Source organism: Falco peregrinus, chromosome 12 (genome assembly GCF_023634155.1).
Source record: "Falco peregrinus isolate bFalPer1 chromosome 12, bFalPer1.pri, whole genome shotgun sequence".
In the NCBI taxonomy this organism is placed as follows: Eukaryota; Metazoa; Chordata; class Aves; order Falconiformes; family Falconidae; genus Falco; species Falco peregrinus.
In genome coordinates this window covers 23423670-23450118 of record NC_073732.1, presented here as the reverse complement: position 1 = coordinate 23450118, position 26449 = coordinate 23423670, and the positions used below count along the sequence as shown (strand labels likewise).

The following is a 26449-nucleotide window of genomic DNA, read 5'->3' as shown; positions in this document are numbered from 1 at the left end:
ATTCACGATACCTATCTTGGACTGACTTCAGTTAGCTGTTCCTAAGTAAAAAAATGCTATTGAAAACTTGATTGCACTTTTTTTTGACAGTGGAGTTACTTCTTACAACTTGGGCAATAACCCTTGAGGCAAGCATTGCCAGATTCATCCAGCAGCCCTGGTGGGGAGGTATGTATCTTTCTGGAGGCAACTGACAGTAGATGATTTTATCATGCAAAAGTGAAGGATATCCAGATGATTTTTCTTGTTTTCCATATAAAAGCAGTTCATTACGCACTGGCACCTGTTTGAAGAAGCAGACCCTACCCACCATCTGCTTCCCTACCAAGGGAAGCAAAAATAATGGATGGTATGGTGCCAGCTGCAGGAGGGACAGCTACAGTGTGAGTTAAATGCTTGAATGTTCCCCGCTAGATCTGAAATATTTTCCTGCTTGCGCAAGAGTCATATGAAGGTGGCTACTCTTATTTAATGAAAATGTGTGTATTTTGTTAGATTTGGCCTAAAGTTCAATGACTTGCAGAAATAAGTCCATTTCTGAAGTGAGGAGGAAGGAAGAAGCCCTTGTCTTCTCTCCCAATAAGCAGTCAGACCCCTTTCTTTCTGATTTCTGTGTCCCCAGATCAAATGTTTTAAATTCTAGACAAAGTTGTGGCAATTTGACAGTGTTGGTATAGTTAAAATTTACAGTCTTTCCTGATGGAGTGTTCAGCGGAATGAAATTGTTAGTATGTTTATAGTTTATATGCAGAAATTGAATGTGTTTACACTGAGCTTTGTTACAGTTACTCTAGTTTTAAAAACAAACCAACCAAACAAAAACAAACAAAACCCCCAAAGCAAAACAAAAAGCTCCGACCAACCAAAACCACTATTGTCTGATCAAGTTAGTTATACAGGTTTGGGGAAAAAAATTAAAACCCAACAATGCAGCTTCTCTGCTAGGGTAAAGCCTCTGTGGGACCATTCTGGCCACGCAGTTGCTTCCTATAACTGAGACACAGGTTCTACTTGCAGGGAACGGAGGCAGCCCATGAAGTCTCGCACGCTGTGTGTGATCCTGGTACCCATTTTGTACCCCGTCCCGACACTGTGGGTTGCCTGCCCTGCCTGCTGCCAGCCCTGCAGCCCCTGGGGCCGTGCCCGGCTCCCCCGCGCCGAGGAAAGGTACGTGGCAGCGCTGAGAGGACCTGATGGAGGCTCAGTTCTCCAGCCTGCGTGCAGCTATACCAGGTCCTCCAGCACCACTGACCCGGTAGGGCTATAAAGGGTCTCATCACTTTATTTCTTTTTCTGTTCACATTTAATACCACAGATACAGCTGAGATTTGAAACACTTATGTGACGCTGGGTGCGTGATCAGTTCATTTACACAGACATGTTGTTTTGTGAGCGCACATCTTCACAATCTTTTCAAGATTCCCAAATGTCTTGTTTCCCTGAGTTGCACGACATCTGCCATCAGATCTGTCAGTCAACGAGCGAGAGAACAAAATGGGTAACAAGGCGGATGTGGTTAGAGATGAAATGGATGATGATCCTACAGTGCTGCTGCTCGTTTGTCCCCCAATTCCTTAATTTATAGGTTCACATACATCAAACCGGTGCTCACTGCCAGTGCTGGAGGGGGGGGCAGGACAGGCTCAGGTGCCACACCAAGGAGCAGTCATCAGCCCCCTGGCCCTAGCAAAGCAGGGGGTGATATAAAAAGACACAGTATATACAGAAGAGGCCAAATTCTCGAGTTATACCTGAGCAGCACCATCAGCTAAAGGTGTAACAGGCAGAAAATGGCCCATCAGCGTTAATAAGGAGTTTGAAGGCAGTAGGAATTCTGCTAACAGACAATTCATTACGGAGAATCGGTTGTGGACCAGCTGGTAATAAATACTAGAACAAAGTAAATAGAAAGCTGCTATTGCACATGCGTACTCTGAAGTCTATTAGCTGGACCACAAATTCTACATGTTGGTGTGACAGTAGATGCAATATAAGAAATAATTGTTAGCATAAAGGATGGAAAGTTCTCTGGTTTGTCTTTTCATGACATACTTGAGTTATAAAAATCAATTGAATTTAAGATTTTTATGGATCAAGTATGAGAATGTGTCTGTCTGCCTTTTTAATGCAGATTTTTCTATTACTTTGTCAAGTCACGTTGGTTAAAAAATGTTCTCAATTTAATACTGCAGCAAACTAGTACAACTGCACATCGAGCTTTATGGGGGGATGTGGTACTGGTAACCAGCTGATATGCTTTAAACAGAAACAAGTGGTGGTTTACAGGCAGGAGACTTGTACTCAGCAAAGTTTGGGGGTACAATGGTGCACAGCATAGGGACAGGTAGCCACAGACTTGTTACAAATATCGAAACAACTAAAAGCTTCCAAGTTCAAACACACTGAGTCATTCACAGTCAAGCTGAACAGAACAAGTACAGATGATTTAGCTAGTAAAAAAAAAAAAAACTTTGGTGGGAGATTACATTCCATATTTTTATAGCATCACTGCAATCCTGAAGTCAGCACTGTCCTTGTCCTACTGATATGTATTTTAAAAAAATATTTCAGTACAGTCATGTTCTAAGCCACTTCTGTGAAGGTTGTTCTGTTTGTTTGTTTCCTTTCTACTCGGACATGACATGAAGGTCATTGATTTTTAGCATGTTTAAAAATTATCTTTTTTTTTTCTTAAGAAATCATTTTTCTCATTCAGAGAAAAATGTTAGTTTCTTTAAAAATCAAAATTATGAAAAGTGTATCAAATTCCATGTTTAATATTCCAAAAAGGCAATTCAGTTTTCTCTCTCTAGGGTCTGGTTATATGCTAGCAAAATGCTTAGCAAAATTAAAGCTAACTCTGGAAAAATTCAGCTCAAATTAGCTGCTGCTGAAGTCACACAAACTCTCAAGTGGACTGGGCTATGTTTGCCTGTTAAGGATGGTAACGCCTAGCTCTCCTGCTACAGTCAGGGATAAAAAATCATATGGGCAAAAGCAGCAGAAAAATAATACTTGAGTGTTGCCAAATTCTGTAGCCATGTGTTTCCTTTTACAGTCTCAACGTTTAGTTTGTTTTTTTAAAAAATCTTTAACTGCCTACATTACATCTTTCAGCAAATCCAGATGATGACGAAAGTCCCACTTCAACGTTTCGATGTGTGTTTCTTGTCCTCTTCCTCTTCCATTATGGCTTTCTGGGAAATACAGGTAAGTGATGCTCTGGTACTGGAAATCACATGTCATGTGATGACGCTCTGTTCTGTCCAAACGCGCGAACTTTCTTGCTTTGTGCTGGAGAGTCTTTTCTTTGGAAGGGGTTTGAGCCCAACCAGTCGGCAAGCGGCAACTCGGTACTTCTTTGACATGATGTTGTAGAGGATGGGGTTGATGGCTGCGCTAAGGTAGAAGAGGACAAAGGACACCAAGTTGCAGTACTGGCTGATCACTGCTATCTCCAAGGATCCAGCTTCAAAGGATTTGGAAAATAAGTATCGTCCTACGTGAAAAGGCAACCAGCAGAGTATGAAAGCAAATACCACCACAACTAAAATAAAAACAGCAGAAGAAATAGTGTTAAGTACAAGTATTAAAATATGGGTGATTAAAATCCTATCTTTTAAATCTATTTCTTTAACAAATTAATCACAAAGTGTGAAAATACATTTGATAAGTTTTCAGGTTTGTGCCTCTCAATACATTCTCTAGGAGTATAAATTAGCAATGCTTAATACACATTGATCATATCTAAACAGGCTTCCTGTATCTTGCACAACTAATCTGATGTAGCACACTTCTGACCTATAAAACTTATGTTTTCATAAATAGAGAATTAAAGAAATGAAATGGTGACTAAAAAAGTATAAGAACCTATCATCTGCAGTGTTTTAACAAAACCAAATTACATACACAATGTGGCAGACTCAACACTGTAGTTTATAATGAAACATGTAATCACTGGGAAGCAAAATTATTTAATACAAAGCAAAATTACTCAAGGCAGAACAAAATTATCTAAGGCAAAGGCCCAAAAATAAAATAAACCACCAGAATGTGAACTCGCACAAGTGCATGTGCCGAGGCAAGAACAGAAGAGTAGTGTACCCCTCCATTTTGTTTGTCCATTTTTTGAAACATGAGTTACTCCAAGAGCAAAACTAAATACATAGCTGCATAATTATAGCTATATAGTATATCTGTGATATTACACTACCCCTGTGGTTGCATTTATATATGTAAATATGATGTATGTAGAATAATAGGGAAGCGTGTATCTTTGAACACTGGCCCGTTTGAATTTCCGTCCTAGAGAAAGGGAAATTTTCTGTTCATATCCTGTGTGCTATTGACCTTTATTATTTTTCATATTGCTTTGAGTGTGTCTATTAATATACCAGAGAGAGAGAAACCAGGGAACTCGAGCGAGGTTTTTTGATGTTCTTAAGCAATTTTTACCAGTTACCCTGTTCCCTCATGTTAGCAGTCTTGCTTTCGCATGTCAAGTCACAGCAGAATAATAATAATCAAAGAGCTAAGAGGGATGATTATAGACATCTTTCCCCCAAAGCTTTCTCCACAAACATTCCCAAGTTTAAAGGGATACTTATGCAGGACTTAGGGTGGACTGTAAAGCACAGAGCCGAGGTTCAGAGGATGATTTCCAGCTCTGCATCTTCTTGAGCCAACCACTTCCATTTTTTCCTTCGTGTATCTTCACCTACAAAATTCAGATACTGTTCCCCTAGCTCTCAAGCAGAGTTTAATCCATGTAATGGATTTTACCACGATGGTCGTTAGGAACAAATTTTTATGCATAGTCAGTATTTTAAGTGTAGGCATGTATATCCCTGGTCTTTCAAATCAAATAGATCAAATCTAACAGTTTGATCTTCACACATGCAGAATCACACCGACTTCAACAGGAACAGGGTATGATAGCTCTTTTGCAAGTCAGGCTATACATTTAGGCGTTGAATTATGGACCTAGAGGCATAACCTTTCTCTACAATTTAAAAGAAGTGTTGATGCTAATCCCATTTACTTAATGTCCCATGACTTGCTAAAGTCTTAGAAAGAGCCTTCTAAATGTTGAGCAGAGTATTACAAGCAACGAGAGCAGACTGCACGGAGCATCTGCTGATACTGCACCCTTGCTAACTTCTTTCCATCAGACTGTTACCATTCGGAGAATATTGGCTCCCTGTCAGAAAAGAGTCTTGCCACTGTCTTGCTGTTCTCAGACCTTGTAAAAGAAAGCACAAAAAGGTGTCTGAAACATTGGAATGCTTGCAGCAATACTGCGGGCAGAAATTAACAGTTATTTCAAAAGTCATTATGGGTAAGTATATAGAAATCTAAACATGGTAGTAATATATGCTAGCTATGTAGTTATTGTAAGTAGAGATTCATAATCCTGAAACTCTAGGAGTGTAAATCATCATTTACTTCCAAGGTCACGCTTACCAGACTGAAGTAATTCTATTGATTATAAAATGTGGCTGAAAGGGCACAAAGAATGCCGCCCTTTTTATTATTCTTCCTGCTGTTGCATAGTGATAAAGTAGGATATGAACAAAAAATAAGTTAGGCTCCCTTTTAATAATTAAGGTACTTAAGACACACTGCCACCTCTTCATCTAGCTCATTAGCCCATCACTTCAACATAGATGAAAAAAGCACAGCAGAGATGCCACTTGTGAAGCCGCCTTCTTGCAAAGCATCTCACCCCCACTGAAATCCACGGAATGACTTGCACTGTGGAGGACTTTTTGCTTGAATAAAAGTACGCAGCAGCAGGATTCTGCAGTTTTCAGACACTAAACTGCAGAACAACTTTTTGGTTTTGTGCATCAAACTCCCACCACATGCACTGACTTAGTATGTTAAAATTTGTGTTTCCATGTGCCAACAATATCTGTTGTTTAAACCATTCAGTAATGGAAACAGAGTTAGGAATGGCAGTGTCTGTCCTCTAGATCCTGTTTTCTTGAAGTCAGTGAGAATTTACAGGATCTCAAAGGAGACACAGTGCTCCCTGTTCAGCACATCCTGGTGTTTTGCTAATATAAAAATGCAGATTGATTTTTATAAGCCTACACAACCATGCTAGTAAATAACCCCAGTTGGTTAAAACCTTGGTACTCTCTTCTAAGTGCACATCATCTCCTGCTTGCTTAGTTGTCAGCAGCTCAACTGTGTGTTTGAGAAGGGTTCGGTTTTGTTTAAAAATCAGATAAACTACCCTTCTGTAAATAATGTCAGTATCCACAACCGAAGAGGAAAAATGTTCAAAAATCTCCAGGGCACGAGCTAATTGTAACAGTCACATTTGCCCTTGCCGGTGATTGTTATTAACATTTGTTTAACTGCTTGAGAGTCCCCAGCTCAAACCCATTAGAAATAAATCTAAGGATGGAGGAGAGTTATTTTACGAACACCTTGAGATGTAGCCCTTTGTATGAAACCTTTTCAGCAAATGCTTTCCTTTGGAAGCACCTACAGGGAACTACCAGGGCGCTCTCAGCCTCTCCGTCTCTCTCACACACACAAGCACACACATCCTTTGGAAAAACAGAGCAAGAAGAGTCGTACCTAACATTTTCACAGTTTGCTTGTTGTTCTTATCCCTGACGACAGTGTTTGGACCGATGTTCTTTCTCTTTCTCCTCCAGAGCTTCCTCCCAATGAGGCTGTACAGCACGGTCAGGCAAAACACGGGCAGGAAAAAGAAGATGCTGGAGGTCCAGACCATGATGGTGAGGAGCCCCGAGCGGATGGCGTACTCCGTGGCTCGGCACTCGTTGGTGCTCAGGGGGTTGGTGCCGTTCTCGTGCTCGACCCCCACCAAGATGAAGATGGGTCCGGCGCTGATGAAGGACACGGCCCAGAGGAAAAGGATGACCAGCTTGACCTTTCCCTTGGTGATGATCACTTTAGCTCGGAGGGGGAAGCAGATGGCGACGTACCGCTCCACGCTGAGGGCGGTGATGTTGAGGATGGTGGAGTAGGTGCAGCTCTCGCTGATGAACTGGAAGAGCTTGCAGAGGAGGTCCCCGAAGTTCCAGGGCCGGTACTGCCAGAGGCGGAACAGGTCCAGGGGCATGCAGAGGAAGATGAGCAGGTCCGAGAAGGCCATGCTGGACAGGTAGAAGTTGGTGGTGGTCCTCATGTCCCGGAACCGCGACACCACCAGCATGGTCGTGAGGTTGCCGACGATCCCGATGACGAAGAGGAGGACGCAGGCGACGGTGATGCCGGTGAGCACGGGCGCGGGGAAGAGGTGCAGCGGGGGCTCGGCGCCCGTCCGGTTCTCCGCGCCGCGGCCGCCCGCGCTCCCCTCCCGCATCCTGCCGCCGCGGGCTGCGCATCCCCGCGCGGCGCCCCCGCGCTCCGCCCCGCGCGGCCCGGCCGGCCCCGCTCCGCGCCGCTGCGCGCCCTGCGCCGCGCGCTCGGGCAGGTGCGGGGGGCGGGGAGGGCCCAGCGCCCCGCTCCGCCTCCGCCGGGCCCGCCGCTCCCCCCGGCCCCGGGAGGGACGGCGCTCGCCGCCGCGTCAGAGGGGACGTGGGCGCGCTGGCTCCGCGGGCGCGGAGCGGCCCCGCGCTGCCCCGGGGCCGAGAGCCAGCCCAGCGCCCGGCCGGCTGCCACAGACGCACCGGCACCGGCTCTTCAACTTTGTTCCCCGGCGCCGGAGCCCTCCCCCCGCCTGCCTGTCCCCCCTGCCCGTCCCCTGCTCGTCCCCCGCCCCGCCCCGGGCGGCGGCGGCTCCCGCTGGCGGCCGTGCGCCCCGAGCAGCGGAACTCGCTTCCGCCGGCGGCCGGCGCGGCTGCCCCGAGCGCACGGCGCTGCGGGGGGCGCAGTCCCGCGGGGGCGGCTGCTGCCCTCTCCTTCCTTTGTGCGTTTGCTGTGCCCTCGGCTGGTGGCAGGAGCCCGGTAAAGCTCCAGTTCGCTGAAGCTGCAGTAATCGCCCTCTCCTATATGATCTACCTACGGTTACGTTTCGGTTCGGCACGTTTCTGCTGCCCTGCGCTCTGCCCTGTGCGGACACGGACGTTACAACCCCGTGTTTCCCCAGGGGCAGGCTCCCGCCTGCTGCTACGGGATAACGTCGTGCCCGAGAAGAAATAAGGTGGGAGCAGCACTAAGCGAGATCGGGGACAGCAAAGTGACCCCCAGCACACCTGTAAGGGCTGTAGCTATCTTTTGTCTTTTCCAACTTGTCCCCGCAAAGTGTTGGAAAGGGTGTGCTGTGGCACAATATGTTTTCATTCCCGTCTTTCCACCCAGAGGGGCTGCATCCCTTCCCTTGTACCCCCTCTCTCAGGTGGCAACCAACACTCTGGATGCCTCTCAGCACCTGGCTTAATTCTGCTGAGAAACGGGTCTACGCCGGTTTTCCAGGATGCGCTCACATACGTGTGTACACCGCCTGCGAGCATTGCTATCGCAGAGCTGCAGAGCTATACTTCAGGAGGCAGCACAAGTGTGGCGTGACACAACGCTGCGTTGCTCTGCCTGTGCCTCTGGAAGTGCCCGTTTTCTGTAATTTACTTCCCGTAATAATGCAAGCATTAGCCTTAGTGCCTTACCCATATCCTAATTTGAATGATATATTTTTGCAGTTTCATCTGGATCAGTATTTGCCACCCCTGCTCTTGAACCATGAGAGAGTGTTGTAGCAAGTTACTGAACAGTTGTGAAATTTTATGGGGGATGGCTACACGTTAATTGCAGTCGAAAAGAAGAAACAGTCTAATGTGTGCCTCACTTTGTTTACCCAGCTGCCTGTATAATTGTTTTATATATTTTTGAAGAAAAAGCGTGGGCCCTATACCACCAATGTACAGTTATTTCATACTAGAATTTTGTGTACTCCCTGATTTAAACAACACTGCATTATATTATGGAGGAGCTGGTAACTGCCTCTGGTAGCTGCCAGATACTTTGTGTTATTATAAAGAATTATTTCACTTTTTTTTTAATATATAATATCTCAGATCAGTGGCATTAGCTGCAGGATGCTGATATTTGGCAGAGAAAATGGCCTGAGCTATAAATGTGACTTTTCTACATAGAGAGGATCCTTCATTCTCATGAAATTCTTCTAGGTTTTGCTGAGCTGTGTCTTGTCAGAGATGACTGTTCCCCTTTCCCCAGGGAGAGAAAAGCTTTCTTTTACTTTTTTTCAGGAAAAAAAAAATATTCCTTATTAAAATAATACTCGAACTGAGGTGTGTGTAGCAAAAGCAAGCAGCCAAAAGTGAGGTAGCTCCAGATTTATATACTCTGGGCAACTTGAGCTTGTAATACAATGAATTAACACTTAATTCGTTGGGAGTTTGATGTGCTAAGTGATGAGCCACTTGGATCAGAAATGGCAGTTGTGCTTTGAATCCAGCAGCATCGATCCCCTTCTTGTTTAAAGTGTATCTCGAGTCAAGGGCTTCTCTGACTGCTTTTCCTTCATGGGGTCAGCGCCAGAAAAACTGTCAGCTGAGACAGAAGAAAAGCAGCTCCAGTTTTCTGATTGCTTCTGATTTCTTTGGCAACTGCAGGCCAAATTTTGATGGGATATAAAGAATTGACATCTCACAAACTTTGCAAGATAATGAATTCCTGTCTCGGCTTTGCATATGTTGAAAGACAGTGGTGAAGATAATGGTGACAGAAGATATAAGAGCTGTGAGAGAGGATGGCTTTAGGCTCCAGAAAGTTATCTACTAGCCCTCAGCTGCAAGAACAGTACTTGCATGTTGCCTTAACAACTGCAGAAAAGGTTGAAGTCACTGATGTGATAGGGATGAGAAATATGGAAAGAAGCAGAAGTTAAGCACTTTTTATTCACGGTTTTATCCAATAGCTGGATGTATGAACAAAACAGATTTAAAAAAATATTTTTAAAAAAGCATATATAATGCACATCTAGTTTTCATGGAACTCCTGAAATATTGGTACTTCTTTTCAGTAGCTTTAAAGCTGTGTTGAGCATTGGAGATAAGGTAGAAGAGAGTTTCTAATTATGGACTTTTGAAATCTCTCTCCGATGTTCCAATCTTTCCATTTTCTTCTCATCCAATAAAGTTTTAATTCTTGTTTATATTATTGTTTGTTGTCATGCAAATATCTGAAGGCTTTGAATATAGAATGGTTATGGTTTTATTGTGGAGAGATGAAGAAAGTGGAAAACAGACTTTAAGGGAGAGATCTCCCATTTAAAAATGATGCACCTCCAACAACTCGCAGAAAAGCAAATGTAGGGTTTTTTATTGTATCCAGGAGCAGAAGATGTTTTGACTTGTATCATAAATGTGTTTAAAGAACAGAAGGTAGCATCTGGTGTATGCTTTCAAAGGTTATGGTTTAGCAGCTATCATCAGTGAGTAGTGCCGATGAGATAGTGGCAATCCAACTTAATAATGTCAAACCCAGAATGTGCTCAAATGACTTTACACGAGGCAGTAAACATCCGCAAGCAGACTTCAAAACAGTGCTAGTTTATTAATCAGCAGAGCTGTGCTCTAATGCCACGAATTCAGAGGCATCTGTTTTAGCGTAGCTTTTCGCCTTGCTCCAGCTCATTGTGCCGCTAAGTCACACCCTGGGCATTCGTGTCCCTCCTCCTCAGACTTGTTCACCAAGTGGAGAGAGAACGTGGTACATCGGTGTCGCTGTCTAATGCCCCGCACAGCCGCTCGCTCGCTCCCCTCCAGTGGGATGGGCGACAGAATGGGAAGAGTAAAAGTGGGAAAACCGGTGGGTTGAGGTGAAGACAGTTTAACTGGTAAAGCAAAAGCCACGCACAGGAGCCGAGCGGAACCAGGCATTCAGTGCCCACTGCCCACCGCGGGCAGGTGTTCAGGGCCACCCCCAGGGGAGCTGGGCTCCATCACGCCCAGCGGTGACTTGGGAAGGCAAAGGCTGTAGCTCCAGATGTCCCCCCCTTCCTCCCCCAGCTTTGCGTGCTGAGCGTGACATCATACGGTGTGGGAGACCCCCGGGGTCAGCTGGGGGCAGCTGTGCCGGCCTCGTCCCCTCGCAGCTCCTGGTGCCCCCCAGCCGGCTGGCTGGTGGGGCAGGGCGAGGAGCTGAGAAAGCCTTGGCGCTGTGTAAGCGCTGCTCAGCAGGAACTGAAACATCCCTGGATTATCAGCGCTGTTTCCAGCACAAATCCAGAACACAGCCCTGTACCAGCTGCTCTGAAGAAAATTAACTCCACCCCAGCCAACAGCAGCACAGTCGGTCACAGGTATGTTCACTCTGGGTTAAAGCTACATAGTGTTTATTAAATTATTTCTATCATGACAGTAGATGTATCCAGTATGTTTTTAGTATAATTCTACCTATAGAAGATCTGCAGGTTTTGACTCAAAGCTGTCCTAGCTTTAGATGGAAATGTTCACCTGACCTACATGTGTTTATTAATAGTCATTATGTTTTGAGTTCTGTTAGCACCAGAACATGCAGGGTGGGATTGCACAGTTAAATATTCCCGGTCATACTTTCTTGTTGATGACTTCTGTCTCATGTTAAATGGGGAGTGACAACTTGGCTTGCTTCACCAGCAGATGCGCAGTTAATCCACTTTGTCTTCACCCAGTAGTTATATGGGCTAAATACCCATGACTCAATGCAAAGTGAGAATAATATGAGCTGAAGAATTCACAGTCAGACAGAAAAGAAAGTATCTTGAAGAGGGATGTGTGCCTGGGATTCTATTGTGTTTAAATTGCTGGTTTCTGAAAGGCAGTTTGAACAAATTTGTATTCCCTAATGTTTGCTGATGCTGTGAGTGTTATATACGTGATGTGTTTGATGCAGAAGCATTATGTGCATCGAAGACAAGGAGTGTGATTTCTATTAACTCTGGTAGAACTGCCCCCAAAAATGGGAAGCCGATTAAAGTGGCAGGCTTCTGCCATAAGCTGTAGCCTTGTCTCACTGACCATGAGCAGTTTGACAGCATTTCTGCCACAACCCAGTGTCTCAACTCAATGTCACCTCTAAAACTTTCAGAATAAATTCATGGAAATGTCTATATAGGTTTGGATTATGAATGTCTTGGAAAAAGGTATGGTATTACAAAGCAGCGGTGATCAGGCAGTTAACTGTGGTACCCTGGTAATCAGAGGAAAAATAATGATTTTTAACGTGTGACATAGCATGCAATTTCAGGTTGTTAATACAGAAAGAAGTTCTAGAGAACCAAATTTTGGATGATTCTGATGAAAGTTACTATAAATTTCCATGTAACTCTAATGAAAAGAAAAATCAACCTGTGAAAATTGGATCAGACCCAAGGAGGCTGTAGCGAGGTGGGGGTCAGTCTCTTCTCCAAGAAACAACAGTCGAGCATTGGAACAGGCTGCCTAGGGATGCGACTCAGTCACCATCCCTGGAGGTTTTTAAAAAACCTGTAGATGTGGCACTTGAGGACATGGTTTAGCGGGGGATCTTGGCAGTGCTGGGTTAACAGTTGGGCTTGATGATCTTAAGGATCTTTTCCAACATACATTAGGATATCATAGAATCATTTATCTTCCATTTCTGCTACTGAATAGCACAAGGTGCCTTGGAGGGATGAATGAGATCTTATCTCCGGGTGCTTATTTATGCTGTATTGATCATTACATCCAGTCTTTCTTAGACCCTAATATTTAGATGTAATCTGAAAACTAAAATTACGAATCTCAAAAATCTCAGTGTCTGAACCAGGCTTTTTAACTGCAAACACAGCCCTGATCCTGCCTGGGCAGTGAATACTGCTGCAATACAAACAATAATTTTTACTAAGGCAAAGAGAGGCAAAAAATAGAAGTCCTTTTCCATGAAGTATTGAAAGGTACAATAAAAGCCAGTTAGCTGGCATGTCCTCTTTCCCATGGAAACACCAGAAAAGTAAGAACCCTCTGCAGAAATAAAAGCAGTCTGTATGAAGGGAATAATTTCTTTTCAAAACCTGTGTGCATCACTTCAATATGGGGCTGCGGTCATGGGGGCCGCTCCTCCCTGGCGATGGCATACTGGTGCCAGTGAGGCTCAGTGTGGATGGGGAGAGCAGCACACAGACCTACGCATCTGACTCCTGAGGTTTAAAGCATGCCTATCTATTCCAAATAAAGCCCAACAAACACAAACACTGGGCTAAATGTATTTAGATTATGAATCCATTAGGGAGGCAAGCATCCTTTTGTTAATCACGTAGATGTGCAGCGCGTAAAGCAGTGATGAGGGTCTGCCAGAGCCCATTACTGTGAAAATAAGATAATGTTGGGTATTGCTATGAGGGGACGATGTCAAAGGAGACACACAGAGGTGAAATAGTCCTTGGGGTGGCTAAGGTCGGGGCAGTGTTCCTGGGGGTTTGTCCCCCAGGTCCCTGCTGCGGCACGTTGCTGCTGTTCCAGCCGTGGCCCTTCTCTGCCCGCGTAGGGCGAAACCATCTTCTCTCCCACCTCAGGGCTGGGGGTCAGGTTAAGTGGTGCCTTTTTGTTTCCAGTTTTCTTGAGTTTCCAGGGTTTGCTTGGGTTTCATACACTTTTTTCATCGGGGCAAGTTTTAGAAGTGGAGCGAACAGACCACAGGATATCCCATGTTTGCGTTTGGGGCAGGGAGTGCATTTGTTTTCAGCATTAGGGGATCTCCAGTTCACTGCTGCTTTGCAGCATCTGTGTAAATGGTCCTTGTCCCTCTGAATTCAATATATCTTCTACTGTAGCTTCGTAATGGGTAAGGATCAGATGTTTTCCTACTAAACAGATTTCCCAAGTGTTTAAATAATTGCCAAAGCCCAGAAACACGAGAAGAACCTCAAGGGAAGGGCTCAGCGCTTTGTAGTCTCTGGTCATGAAATCATTTTCAGCAATTTCTTCAGTGTACTGCTTCCAGATGCTGTTCACCAACTAGGGGGGTCTGGAAGCCAGTTACATGACACAACACAATATGGCATTGCTCAGTGGTTTGCATTGTGTCCTTTGCATTGCAACTGTTTGCGGCATTTAATGGATTATAACCGATACCAACCAGTGTCGGAGAAATTAGTTTAGACAGGGTTGTTGTTATGGAAGCTATAAGGTCACAGCAATAACCGTTGCAAGACTAAAAAACTATTTACTAAAAATGTTTTATATAAAATGCATGTAGAAAAATTACACTATTTACATGTTACCACAACCTATAACCACAAATAAAAATTTGCTACATTCGCCATTCAAGGTAAAGTGAGATGAAAAGTATGATTCAGCGTGCAAATGTACAAACAGAAGTTTCTGTCTTTCCATTCATCTTCAAATGCGTCCCATCTGATGTTCCTTGATAATCTCCCCCCAAAGTAACATCGGCAAGCATGCCTTTGGATTACTCAGGAATAAAATAGGATTATTTGGTGTGATCCCTGTTGCGATATGCTCTGCATGCAGAGAACAAGAACATGTACATTTAGATACAAAAGGCAGGCAATGCCAGGGAGCATTCCCCAAGTGACAGTGGGCACAGTGTTACATAATGAGAGCCGAGGGGAGAACATGCAGCAAAAAAATCGGTGTGTAATAGTTTCTCTCAGCATCAGCTGAAAGTTTGTGGAGTCCCCCACGGTTTCCTTCCAGTCCTTTCTAGCAGCCACTAGGGCTCTTACACAAATCGGTTCTTAGCCAGAGAGAGTTTCTGACTCTAAGCTGTCACCAGTACATCCAAAATAATTTTTCACAGTTCAAATAACTTTTCTTTCAAATAAGCTCCTAAAATAACATTTCTTAAAAAAATTTAATAATTAACTTTTAAATATAATAAATTGTGAAAATAACCTCAAACCTGCTAACATGGGTCAATCCTGTGCCGAGATGGAAAAGCCCGGTCCGTTTGCAAAGTGAACCTACAAAAGTCATTTCTCCAATGTAGCAAACACCCAGATATGTAGGGAATGGTTTTGTTCTCCCCAGCATTTTCTGGCAGGCAGAAAATTTCTGAATACAATACTGAAATCAAAAAGAGAACTGTAGAAACATTTTTCTGATCTCTGTTGAAACAGGTGATTTGAGAATGGGGCAAACCAAAGTGTTCCAGTAAACGATGGAGAATTTCATGTGTTTGCCACTGAAAACAGTATGTGTGACGCTACATTAAAACAGCAGGCAAAAGTTAAAACTCATCGGTTTAGGCTTACGGCAGTGTGTTTCTTTGCCCTAACTTGTGAAATGGAGGGTATTCCTGAAATTCTTCTCTGGCTGCTCAAACACAGGTATTTAAGGGCACCAATGTACCTGCTTTTCGGAATGGCAAATAAATGCAGGGGCTTATGCCTATTCATTTCCTCTTGTTGACAAAGTAGTAAGATGAACGATGCCCATTTACTCACGAGGCCCGTATGCAAGGGCTGTAGGGTGATTTAATTACCAGAATGGGGAGATGAATGTGAGGGTTCCCACAGCAACATTAGTGTATTAAAAAAAGAAAAAGAAAAAAAAAAGGAGACAACCAGACTTTCCCCTGACATCATTCTGTTGACATACAGTAACATGTGCAGAATAACCGTCTTCCTTTCCCTCCAATTTTTTTCCACTTTCACCTTCTTTTCCCCGCTATTTTCTCTGAACCTGGGCAAAATGCGTTTGTGGTGCAAACTGGCATCGCTCCACTGACAGGGCTGCAGATGTACTGATTTATGCTGCCTGACTTTTGCTGTGTCTAGCTTACACTTGCAAATCTTTCGTTTTCCTTTATTATATTTTTTTAATGTAAGAGTTAGAAAATATAGTGGCCAGTTTTTTTTAAAAAAAATATGGTTTACACAAAACTATGAGAATTTCCCACCCATTTCTAAAAATAAAGTAAAATCAAAACAGCATTACCTAAATATGCAGCTCTCGATCAAGTACAGATAGTTGTGTCTGTTCTCCTTAAGATATTAGTCATTGGGGTGTTATTTCACATTACATCCTACCAAATACAGGCCAGTACAAATAAACATGGAAGAACCATGTCATGCTTAATTTGTGGCAAATGTCTCAATGGAATTCAGTATTTACAGAAAAACACCTTTTTTTCTGGATCAACTGCTGTCAACAGTTTTACAGCATTACTGAACCTGTTGGAAGCGGGGTGAAATCTTTGCAGTACAGCAATGAAGTAAATAGGCGCTATCATAATGCACTGATCAAAATAGTAATTGATTTCAAAACCTCTTCTGTGCCATTTCAGCAGTTGTTTTTATGTACAATATCCTGATTAAGACAGACTAATGTGTTTACTCAAGCCATGATCCTGAAAAACGCTTAAGCACATATTTAGTTTCAAGCACGTAAATACCCTGGCTTAGACACACTCTTTGTGTGCTTAAAATTAATTAGGCGCTTAAGTGCTTTGTTAGGTGAGGTGAAGATGTGCAGTTTGAGTTTCTGATGGCCTTTTAACTTTTCTAAAACTCAGGTTCAAACAAAAACTTCCAGAGGAATTCCATGGGCATCTGGGAAGCAGTACTTGCAGACAGGATCCCAATGGAGACCACGAATAAAACGTGATGGAGCATCCTCCATCCCACCTGCCACGGCTGAGCCAGCTAGGGAGCATCTCTGCGGAGGTGGTGGCGAGCGCTTACCTGCCTGGGGTTCTGGATGAAGGTATCATCTGTGGTGTGCGAAATCCTCACACATCCCCGGCCTGGCGGGGCGGCGAGCCGTGGTGCCCGTGCCCGCACAGAGCATCGCCAGCATAGCTGCAGCCAGCTGCTGCTGCTCCTTCCCAGCTGCTGGGAGGGTGTCTGGCATGGTCGGACCTGGCGCTGAGTGAGCTGAGAAAGGGGACTTTGGTATTGTCGGTATTGCTACAGTGTTTGCTTATTATCCCCTATTTTACAGAATTTTAAGCCGGTCCTGACTAGGAAAACTGGCTCCTTTTGGAGCACCGTTTTCACCTTTTAACTGATCATAAAGGCTCCAAAAAAACTTGCTTCCTTGTCCATGTCAACTATGTCACCATTACTGACAGAGACAAAAATCCTGTCCTCTCTTTTCAGCTGAAACACGCCACCTTGGTAGATGGAATAAAGTCCATATTCTGCCTTTTTAGACCAGCAGCTTGTTCTTGCGCTTTTCATAAGCAAAATGGGCTCTGGGTAGTTAGTCAGTTTGTAAACATATTGGACAAGCTGTTTGGGGTTCCTGATCTGGGCCAACAAATCTGAATCCTCATTCTCATTTTCACGGAAACGAAAGTAAGTTTGTGCGTAGATGTAATACAAGCCCATCTGGGGTATCACTAACTCGCCGTTTCTCAGCTCCACGTTGTGAAGGAAAGAGTGGCCTTTCCTGGAGGACTCCCAGTTGTTTAGTTTTTGTCCGTTCCCTCTTCTGGGTGAGGAATCTACTTGAGGAAAAAAGAAGAGAGAAAACATGAAATTAAGCCAGATAGTGAAGCCAGGTGTCTGCTAGTTGGGCAGTCTGGTTTTTAATAACAAAGTAAGGAAACCTGCTCTTCCCGGCGGTTCGTTAGGTCTGTTCTCCAACAATTTAAGGTCCAGAAGTGAGCTGTTTAGCTCTATGTGAGAATTCACACGAACCACCTCTATTTTTCATTTTTGTGCTCCCAAATAAGAGAAAATTTATCATGTTGTTACTTAGTGACAAAATTACAATATCCCTTTGTGTCCGATGCCCTCCAAAGCTGCAGGAACCCTAACGAGCCCATCATTAATATGGCCTGAATGTCAAGTCTCTCCTGTCTGTCTCGCGTTTCTAATGGGTCTGTCACCATAGCAGCTGGGACTCACAACTAACAGAAGGAAATTAAAGAAGAGAGGAAAAGTTCATGTTAGGAAGAAGGGTATTTCCCTCCTCCCCCCACCATGAAGGTTCCAGAAGAAAAGTTAGGGATGTATCCAGATGTATCTCCTCGTTGTACGAGAATTAGCCAAGAAAAATACCGTCTGGGACAAGACTTTGTGATGATTTGTTTCTTACTATACACTCAATGCAAGTATTAAAAGGTGTATGTAAGCATGAGGCTAGCAATGAGAGAGTAATTTCTGTGACCTTTAACTGTTTTTAAAGGTTTTTCCTTACTGCGTGGGGACGGGGACAGGGAATTCTTCCTATTGCTGTTGCCCGTCAGATGCGCCGCGATCCTGTTGCTGGGGCTGCGTGGGGGCTGCCTGTCCGTCGGCAGCATCAGGGCTCCTTCAGCTGAGGAGATATGAGAAAAGGAACATCATGTTAGAAGCAAGAACATCAGAAAGTGAATCTGTCTCATCTGACCTGCTTTTCAAGAATAGGTATATATTTTTTTTAATTGACTGAATCACAGACTGAACGCTATGCATTGGGTAATGAGGTTTACATTTCCCTTTTCCTCTTGCTCTCCTTGAAATGTCTTTATGTGCCTCTCTCTTCTCCTTTTTCTCACCCTCACACCCCCCCCCCCCCCCCCCCCCCCTCAAAATTACCAGCAGACAACCTAAAATAATCCACGGTACCAAATTCTCACATTCACGATCAGTACCTTTCTCAGTCAAGTATTCACAACCTTTACTCCGAATTTCCACCTGGAGGTTGAAATGCATTTGCTCAGCGTGTTTGATGCCGCACGAGCTTCAGCAGAGCTACTCCTTAACTGATCTGTGTGTACAGCAGTTCAGTGCTGCTTGTTCACAGGAAAGCAGGCTTTTTAAATGTTCCTGTAACACTGTGGGACTGAGGTCCAGAAGCAGAGTCCTCTGCATCCACCTTGGTTACCTTGCTCTAACCACTTGACCGTATTTCTGGCTCCTGAAAAATTTGCCTTCTAGTAATAAGTAATCGTTTTTCAATGACTGGCTGCCGGTATGAGATTTAAGTCAGCGTCTTCTGCACTTCTAAAAAACTGAGTCACTACCCATCAGGTGCCACTAACAGCTCCTTTTTGCCACAGATAATAAAATTATTATAATACCGTTGACTGCAGATATGTTTTCCTCATAGCTTCTTGACATCATCTGCCAACACAAGAGAAAATGAATTAGTTTATCAGCAGAAACTGACAGGTAGAGGAAAAAGACACTTTCTCAGACCCGCGAAAATAAAGGATATTCTGGATTTGATCAACAAGCAAATCAAAAAGAGCCTATTAATTTGTTGTAATGAAGTGTTTCTCCTTCTACATCTTTTATGTAACAGCATACGTGGGAAAACATTTTCCAGGGAGCTCAGCCATCTAGGTGTTAAGTCTATTGGAAAATTTGTCCCTCACGCTTTTTTCCAATAAGAGATACAGGATGCAAGCACAAGCTTCCATTTGCAGAATACCTGGCAGCATACACTTCTGTGAGATCCTAGCTCTGAGAAATTTTTATGCCTTTACCTATCTACCTAAGCTCTTAAACCAGCTTATATTACTTTCTGCATTCCCCTTCTTTATAACTGTTTGCTGACTGCTGACACGTACTAGTGCGGTTACCGACGGTGGTGCAGCTGCAGCCAGTGTGCTGATGGCTTGAGGCGATTTCCCTGCGTGACTAACATGGGCCCTGTATTGCCACTTACTGATGGGTTCTGCCCTGCCACCTTTCTATTTATCTATCTAGCCATCCATCTATATTATTGTATTACTATTATTATTGTTGTTGTTGTTGTTGTTATCATCGTCATCATCATAATTTTCATTATCATCATCATTATAATTTATTATTTCTAGCACCCAGGCTATCTTTTTTTAAGCGATCAGGGAGCTGGTAGGTATACTAGATGTGTAAATGTCCACCAAATAAAACAATATTTTCTTTACACAGAAGTTCAGGGACTTCACTGGCATAATTTCCACCAAAGGAGCAGAGATCTCTGAATACAAATAGAAGATTTATTTTGGGTGGCAAGATCTGCCAGGTAAGTTTCAGCAAGATGTAAATTTGTATGGATAATTTTTTTTTTTTTTTTTTTTTTTTTTTTTTTAATGTGCTGGAGATTTGAAAACTGTTCCGGATTTTGGCCTTTCTGATTTTTCAGCCAGGCTTATTTTCTTCTCTGTCGCCAATATTGTATGTATTGTGTGTGAGTCATGCAGAAGATGGTGTTCTCTGAACACTGAGCTGGGAAGGTGCTGTGCCTGATGCTGTGCACTTGCTCGCTCTTTCCAACCCTAATACATTACGCAGCTCATGACTAGACCATTCCTCAGGCACCTTTTTACCTTTCCCCATGTTACATTTCATTTCATTTTCTCATGTCAGTCTCCCTACATTTCCAAGGAGGGAGTGACACCTCTGCTAGCACTATGAGCTGTATGGTCAGGGAGAAAACAAGCTCGAGTCAAACACTTACCCCCAGGTATTTCAGACAAGCCAGCCTACACTGAAATTCGCTTAGAAAAAATGGATTGTCTCTGCTTTGTTATTTCCTGAATGTAGTGCAACCACCGTCCTGGCGGGTTTTTTGCTTCTGTGCAAGCATTCTGCAGCTGAAGCTGCGCCATGACTATTGCTTTGCAAAAAATCTATCCGAGAGCCCCCTTTATTCTGCCAGTAGGATTCTTTGAATTGTACCATCACCCAGCACACTGTTCCAGTGTGTCGGTTCCCAAATACCTTTTTAATTAACTTTCCCAGGTGCCACTTTACTTGCCAGCAGGGATCAGCCACTCTGTCTTCACTTTCAGTTAGATCCAAGTTTTGGATGAAATCTCCCATTTCCTCACTGGTGAGACAAGCAATGCCGCTCTTGGAGTACGTGTCCCGGAGCTGCAGCAAAAGAGAAAGCCAGGATTTTTCTCCTGTGATGCGCTCACAGAGATGCAGCTGCAGTATGTCACTAAATTCATTATGCTGAGGAACACACTTTCTTTTCTTTAAAGCATTTGCTAGTACAGTGCAATGTATATTATGCAAAAATATATATGACTATGTAGACAGCATGAGTAATTCATCCTGGTTTAGCTTATTTATTTAACTATGATGGCATACCTAATATGCAAAAATATACTTGCATTATCTCCATGGACATAGTTTTGGTACCCAGCACTCAACTAAATAAGCTTTGTGAAAATTCAGTACCCAAATCACTCAGGTTGTGAATTCTTCTAGTTCTGCATTAGAAATATTTCTTTTGCAGAAGGGCTTTTTCTTCACAAATTATTGAGGATGAAATCAAATACTAGACCTTAAAAGTATTTTCTATTCTGTCTGTTCAGCCAATGCCATTTTTAATCCAGGCTTTTGCTGTTATAAATCCATACCATATCCTCCTCATATCCAGTCTGGGGTCTCCTCTTAACTGTATTTGACCTAGTAGTCCAGAACAAAGTCCAGGCAGCAGAAATGACATTTGGGTCCAAATCAAATTAAAATGCTGAATGCTTATGACATGGACCTGTGTCTATATCCTCTAGTCATAGAGAAAACACCTTTTTTTTTTCTGATAAAAAGAAATAAGTTTGAAAAGAGTGGCAAGACTCCTGTTGGCTCCCAGGGAATCCGACTGGGAGAGCTTATAGCACCGCAAAAAGCTCTTCCCGAGCTCTGCAGCATCCGCAGGCCAGGCGACACACACACAACTCCAGCTGGCGCTGTTGGTTAATGTACGAGCCCGCAAACCTGCGCTGCCTCCAGCAAATGCCACAAGACCAGCTCCTGTGCGCTTGGAGCTGGGCTGCGGCTGCATCGGCTCCAGCCTGGCAGGACTTGTGTGCAGCAGAGGTGCTGCAGGAGCTGGGAAGAACCAGCAATAAGCTCGCGCAGATGGACTTCTGGTTGCAACATTGACATTTCGCCCTTGTTCTGTTTAAGAAGTTTGGTTAGGTTTGCTAAACAGATACGTTTAGGAAGAGATTTCCCACTCCAGAAGGATGGGGAGATTGAGCCATACTGCCCTGCCGAACAGCACCTTGTTGCAGCAGCACGCTCCACCGAGCTTCGTCTGCTCCTTGCAATGGTTTTGTAGTTTATAGGCATCAGAGTGGCACAGGGCCAGCACTACAAGTGTCTGTGAAGGTTTCTGTGTCTTTGCTGAGGAGTACAATGATAAATCAGGTTTCTTGTTTCAAGAAAGTGATTAATATGAGGTGCTTGTAAAGGCAAAACCGCACTTAAAATTAAGGGCTCTGGCAGGTTTAACTATGCTAGCTTCTACAACAAAGTAATCTGAGGAAGCGGGGCTTTTAAAAAAAACATAAAATATATGTGAGCAGTTGAGCTGTTACTGTGTATTGTCTGACCAGATCTCCTCACTTCTGAGCTTTGCCCTCCAGTCTGGAAGCACAGTCCTCCTTCAATGCTTCTGCCTTCTCCTTACCTGCACACTTTCCCCCTAACAGCTTTAGCATCCTGGCCTTGGGACAGTGTTTTGCACACATTTTGAAATCCTCTGGGAATGCAACCTTGTGTTAGCACCATATGGTACTGAAGGACTGGTATTTCTGTTTTATGGGTAGAGAAAGCAAGGGTGTTGTAAGACTTGCTCAAATGAGGTTTACCTGTAGCACTGAAGTCTTTGAGGACAGAAGTCCTGCAGGAATACTGTCTTGTTAAAGCTTCTCTCCTATTCCAGGAGCTGTATGTGGACTATGTTTTCAAAACAGAAGGAAGTCTGAGGATATTTCCCTTGCAGGCCTGTATCCTGAAGCATAATGAACTTTATTGTGCTCATGTCTCAGCACTTCCTCCCACAGCAGAAGCGTTAAAACAAATAGCCATATTCGTAGTCCTACTCAGATTACTGCAGCTGTAGAGAAAAAAAACCCTGCTAGCTATACATTATTCTTTTTCTAAAGATAAAAATATTTGTAGTCTGGGCAGACATAGTAGTTTGGTGAAGGTGTAGAAATGCAGATATTATGAACGACAAAGGGAAGAGAAATGGGCAGGCAAAAATTGCAGTTTATCTTTTGAGATTTATTCCACATGCACCACGTGGATGCATGGTAGCAGACTGTGTTTCTGGATAAGCTGCTTCCTTGTTTATTGTGCACCAGATGGCACATGCAAGAGTATGTGCTTAAGGAACCCCCTCCAGAGCCAGTAACCTTACTCTGCAGCCCAGCAGAACTTCAGGGTGGGCAGATTTAGCTTTTCACACCAAGTGCAGGCTTTTTATTCTTCTGAAAAAGTGAGTTGTATTTTGGGCAAGTATCGCTTGGTACAGTTGTGTCCCAGGTACATGTTTGAGTAAAAGGAAGGGAAAGGTAAGTGTGGTTACTAATTACTTAGATTGGCAAGCTTGTTAGCAAAGGACTCCCAACCATATGCATGAAGAGATGAGAATGCATGAATGTGTTTTTCATTAGCAATATTATGTAACCAGATTTCCTAAAATCAACAGGTTTCTGCTACACACACACCCCACCCCCCAATTTCACCAAATGTGGGGCAGCCACAGCTATGAACTTAGCAGGAAAATCTGTTTTGTGCATTTCCCAAGTGTGAGCACTGGCTGCAGAATGACTGCATCCCCTTTGCCATTTGCTTCACAGAGGACTTTGACACCTCAGAGGACTCCACCTATTAAACCTGATGTGGAATAAATGCACAGGTAACGTAATATTTTACATTTTTGCAATACTCTTTGAAGCTGTGTAACTATAGCACACCTACCTGCAGTTAGGTTTATCTTTGTGCCAGGGAAAGAAACAAAACTGGTACAACTGGCAGCAGGACTGGGAATTTGGGGCAAGGCACTCGGGGAAAGGCTGAGTGCTGGAGGGGCAGTGAAAAGCAGGACCCCATGGGTGCAACAGGCTCACGGGGCTCTCGGCTAAATGCAGTTTTCTTGGCATGCCAATGATCTTTGGCAGGAAGAGGAAAGAGTTAAGCAGCGGCTGGACGGTGGCTGCAAGACCAAAGCATCCAGACTACACAATGGGTATTTTCCAGGTCATTCCGGGGAATTCAGGGGTGTTTGCTGTCTGGGTGAAGTTCCTCTGGGATTAGTCATTGTCTTAAAACTATGCCTTTTCCTAGAGAAGGCATTTAAAAGGCACCTCAGCCTTTCTCAGTGTTTCCTTCCCCGTCGCCTCTGTGCAAACCCAGTTGCCAGAGGCTGTTGTTGTCCCCCGAGCGCCGCGAACGCCGCCGCAGCGCTTGCGGGCCCCGCAATGTGCTGAGGCAGCAATCCAGCGCTCTAATGAGAAGCATATTTGCTACTTCTCTGCAAAAGCGCCTAACTTGGAGGGGGGGGGGGGGGGGGGGGAGGCAAAGCAAAAACTTTTGGGTCGTCCTTGCCTCGCTCTCCCCCGCGCTGCCTGCACGTCCCCGGCCCGAGGGCGGCGCGGACAAAGGAGCGGGCACCGGCGGCGCCAGGCGCTCCGTCTGCGGGGCGCTGGGCACGGCTCCGCTCCCGCCCGCAGCCCCGCTGCCCCGCACCCGGCTGCTGCTCGGAGCAAGGCCAGCCGCCGCGCCGGCTTCGGGCCGCCCTGCCTTTTCTTGGCCCGAAATGAGGGAGAAAGGGAGAAAACGGCCCGGCCCGGGCCGCCCGCCCCCACTAACCTGTTTGAGCTCGTTGGTGAAGTAGAGGAAGGTGATGGCCACGCAGACGGACTGCAGGAGCACGGCGGACACCAGCACGGCCCCGCAGGTCTGCGCGGCGCTGGGACCGGCCGCGGGCAGCATCATGGCCGGGCAGCGCTGCGCCCCTCGCTCGGGGGGACGGGGGGCTTGTCCCTGCGGCGGAGGAGCGGCCCGGCTGGGCTGGGGGCTCACCGGCCGCTGTCCCGAAGCAAAGTGCAGCCCCCGGCCGCCCGCCCGCCGCACACCCCCGCCCCGGCTGCGGCAGCCCCAGCCCCGCGGGGGGCGGTGGAGCGGGCGGGACCCTGCCTGCCCTCGGCCCGCCCCGCCCGGCCCGGCCCGCCGGGACGGGGCTGTGGGCGGGGGGCGGGGGGGCGGCCGCCGGGACGGGGCTGTGGGGGGGGGGGGGCGGGGGGGCGGCCGCCGGGACGGGGCTGGGGGCGGCCGCCGGGACGGGGCTGTGGGGGGGGGGGGGCGGGGGGGGCGGCCGCCGGGACGGGGCTGGGGGCGGCCGCCGGGCGCCTCCCGCTCCCCCCCGCCCCGAGGTGGGGGTCGCTTCTCAGCCGCCGCGTTGCAGAGGGTTTGAGCGACCTTTCTGAGCGAGCGCCGCCGGGGACCGGTGGGAACGGGCTTTTTGGGGCGGTTGAGGCTCTGGCTAAGAGGGGAGAGGCCCCAGAGCTCCCCGAGTCCTTGCTGGGGCCTCTGAGCTCCTGTGGAGCTGCTGGGTGGCAGAGCGGGGCCTGGGGGCCCCGACCTGGCCAGGAGGCCCAGCCCGGTGCTGCACCGCTTCTCCCCCCCATCATCGATCCGTAGAATCACATTGGTTGGAAAAGCCCTTTAGGATCGCCAAGTCCAACGGTTATCCCAGCACTGCCAAGGCCACTGCTGCACCATGTCCCTTGGTGTCACATCTACACATCTTTTCTGTTCCTCCACCACCTCCCTGGGCACCTGTGCTTGATGTCATAGTACGTGAACATCGGGTGCATCTTGGACTGGCTTGATCTGAAACCACTTTTGGGTTGGTTTGGCTGTTTTTCAAACCTTGAAGACTCCTTGCAAACTTTTCTGCAAACGGTTGAGCCCAGAGAGAAGTTTTCTGTGGGTGTGTGCGAGTTAAGGTGTGGCCACTGACTTTCACTGGGGTTTTGACACCTCCACGTTGCACAGGCTGGGCTACCACTTCACAGTGATCTGCAGATGCTTGAAAACAAGCAGAGGTAGCGCCACTATGGTCTGCTAATAGCATAGCTGTGGAAAACTGGGATTTCAAATCCCAGCGCAGAGGCTTGAGTATGTTCGCTGTCACGCTGTTACTACAGGGCAGTAAGAAATTTTGGCTCTTGTCCAAAATCCATAACCCGGGTGCTAAGATGCAGGTGGGAGTTCTCAGTTACAGCCAAAAATTGAAAGAAAGATCTCTCCATCTCTCCTGACTACGGACAAGACCTTTAGAAGATGTAACCACAGTGTATTCAACCATTTACAGGAAAATTGATTGTTTTTTCTCCATCATAATGTAGCAAAATGATCCCTGGATCCCTGTTCATCACAGCAAAGCAGGCAGTTTATTTGTCTGGCTCTTTGCAGCATTCAGTCTGTGTGCCAAAACAGTTCAGATTTGTGTAATTCCAACACATATGTCAGATGGAGAAGATGAACGTTTTCTTGAAAGTGAGATCATGGTCTCCTCCTATGACTTCTCAGCAAAGTCAGTGTGACATTTTGGGCTCCTGCTTTGGAGCATCCAAGCCCCTTGCTGAGCAGGGCTGGTGGGACTCCTGTTTGCTTTTACTTAATGCAAAGTAGCTCTCTGTAGCAGCTTCGGAACAGGAGTTTCCTATAGATTTGTAGCACATGCACAAAAGACTCTGATAAAAAAATGGTCTGCATCCTACTCTGTTTATCATGGTTCATAAAGCGCTAAGAAAGACATTCCATCTGAGGGAGCCATGTAAAAAGTCAATCAAAAGGCGGTGAGCTAACCTGGAGGGAGATTCC

At 45.5% G+C, this 26449-nt stretch overlaps 2 protein-coding genes across 4 annotated transcripts; both read right to left on the bottom strand.

Moving 5' to 3' along the window:
• Positions 1–1281: 1281 nt before the first annotated feature.
• On the bottom strand, positions 1282–7669 carry GHSR (growth hormone secretagogue receptor). Its single transcript, XM_005242824.3, has 2 exons — positions 6592–7669; positions 1282–3547 (listed from the first exon to the last, which is right to left on the bottom strand). Exons 1-2 carry the CDS (start codon positions 7343–7345, stop codon positions 3243–3245), a joined length of 1059 nt encoding a protein of 352 aa, XP_005242881.1. The 5' UTR covers positions 7346–7669; the 3' UTR covers positions 1282–3242.
• Positions 7670–14100: 6431 nt separating this feature from the next.
• Positions 14101–24698, bottom strand: TNFSF10 (TNF superfamily member 10). Of its 3 annotated transcripts, none has more exons than XM_055816788.1 (5): positions 24431–24698; positions 20540–20692; positions 18913–18955; positions 18048–18167; positions 14101–17352 (listed from the first exon to the last, which is right to left on the bottom strand). In XM_055816788.1, the coding sequence occupies exons 1-5, from the start codon at positions 24554–24556 to the stop codon at positions 16904–16906; spliced, it is 891 nt and encodes a 296-aa protein (XP_055672763.1). In that variant the 5' UTR covers positions 24557–24698; the 3' UTR covers positions 14101–16903. The 3 variants fall into 3 exon arrangements, with proteins under 3 accessions (XP_055672763.1, XP_055672764.1, XP_027650231.1); XM_055816789.1 differs by having other exon boundaries at positions 14101–17349; positions 24431–24697; XM_027794430.2 differs by lacking the exon at positions 24431–24698 and adding an exon at positions 22423–22544.
• Between the last annotated feature and the right edge of the window lie 1751 nt (positions 24699–26449).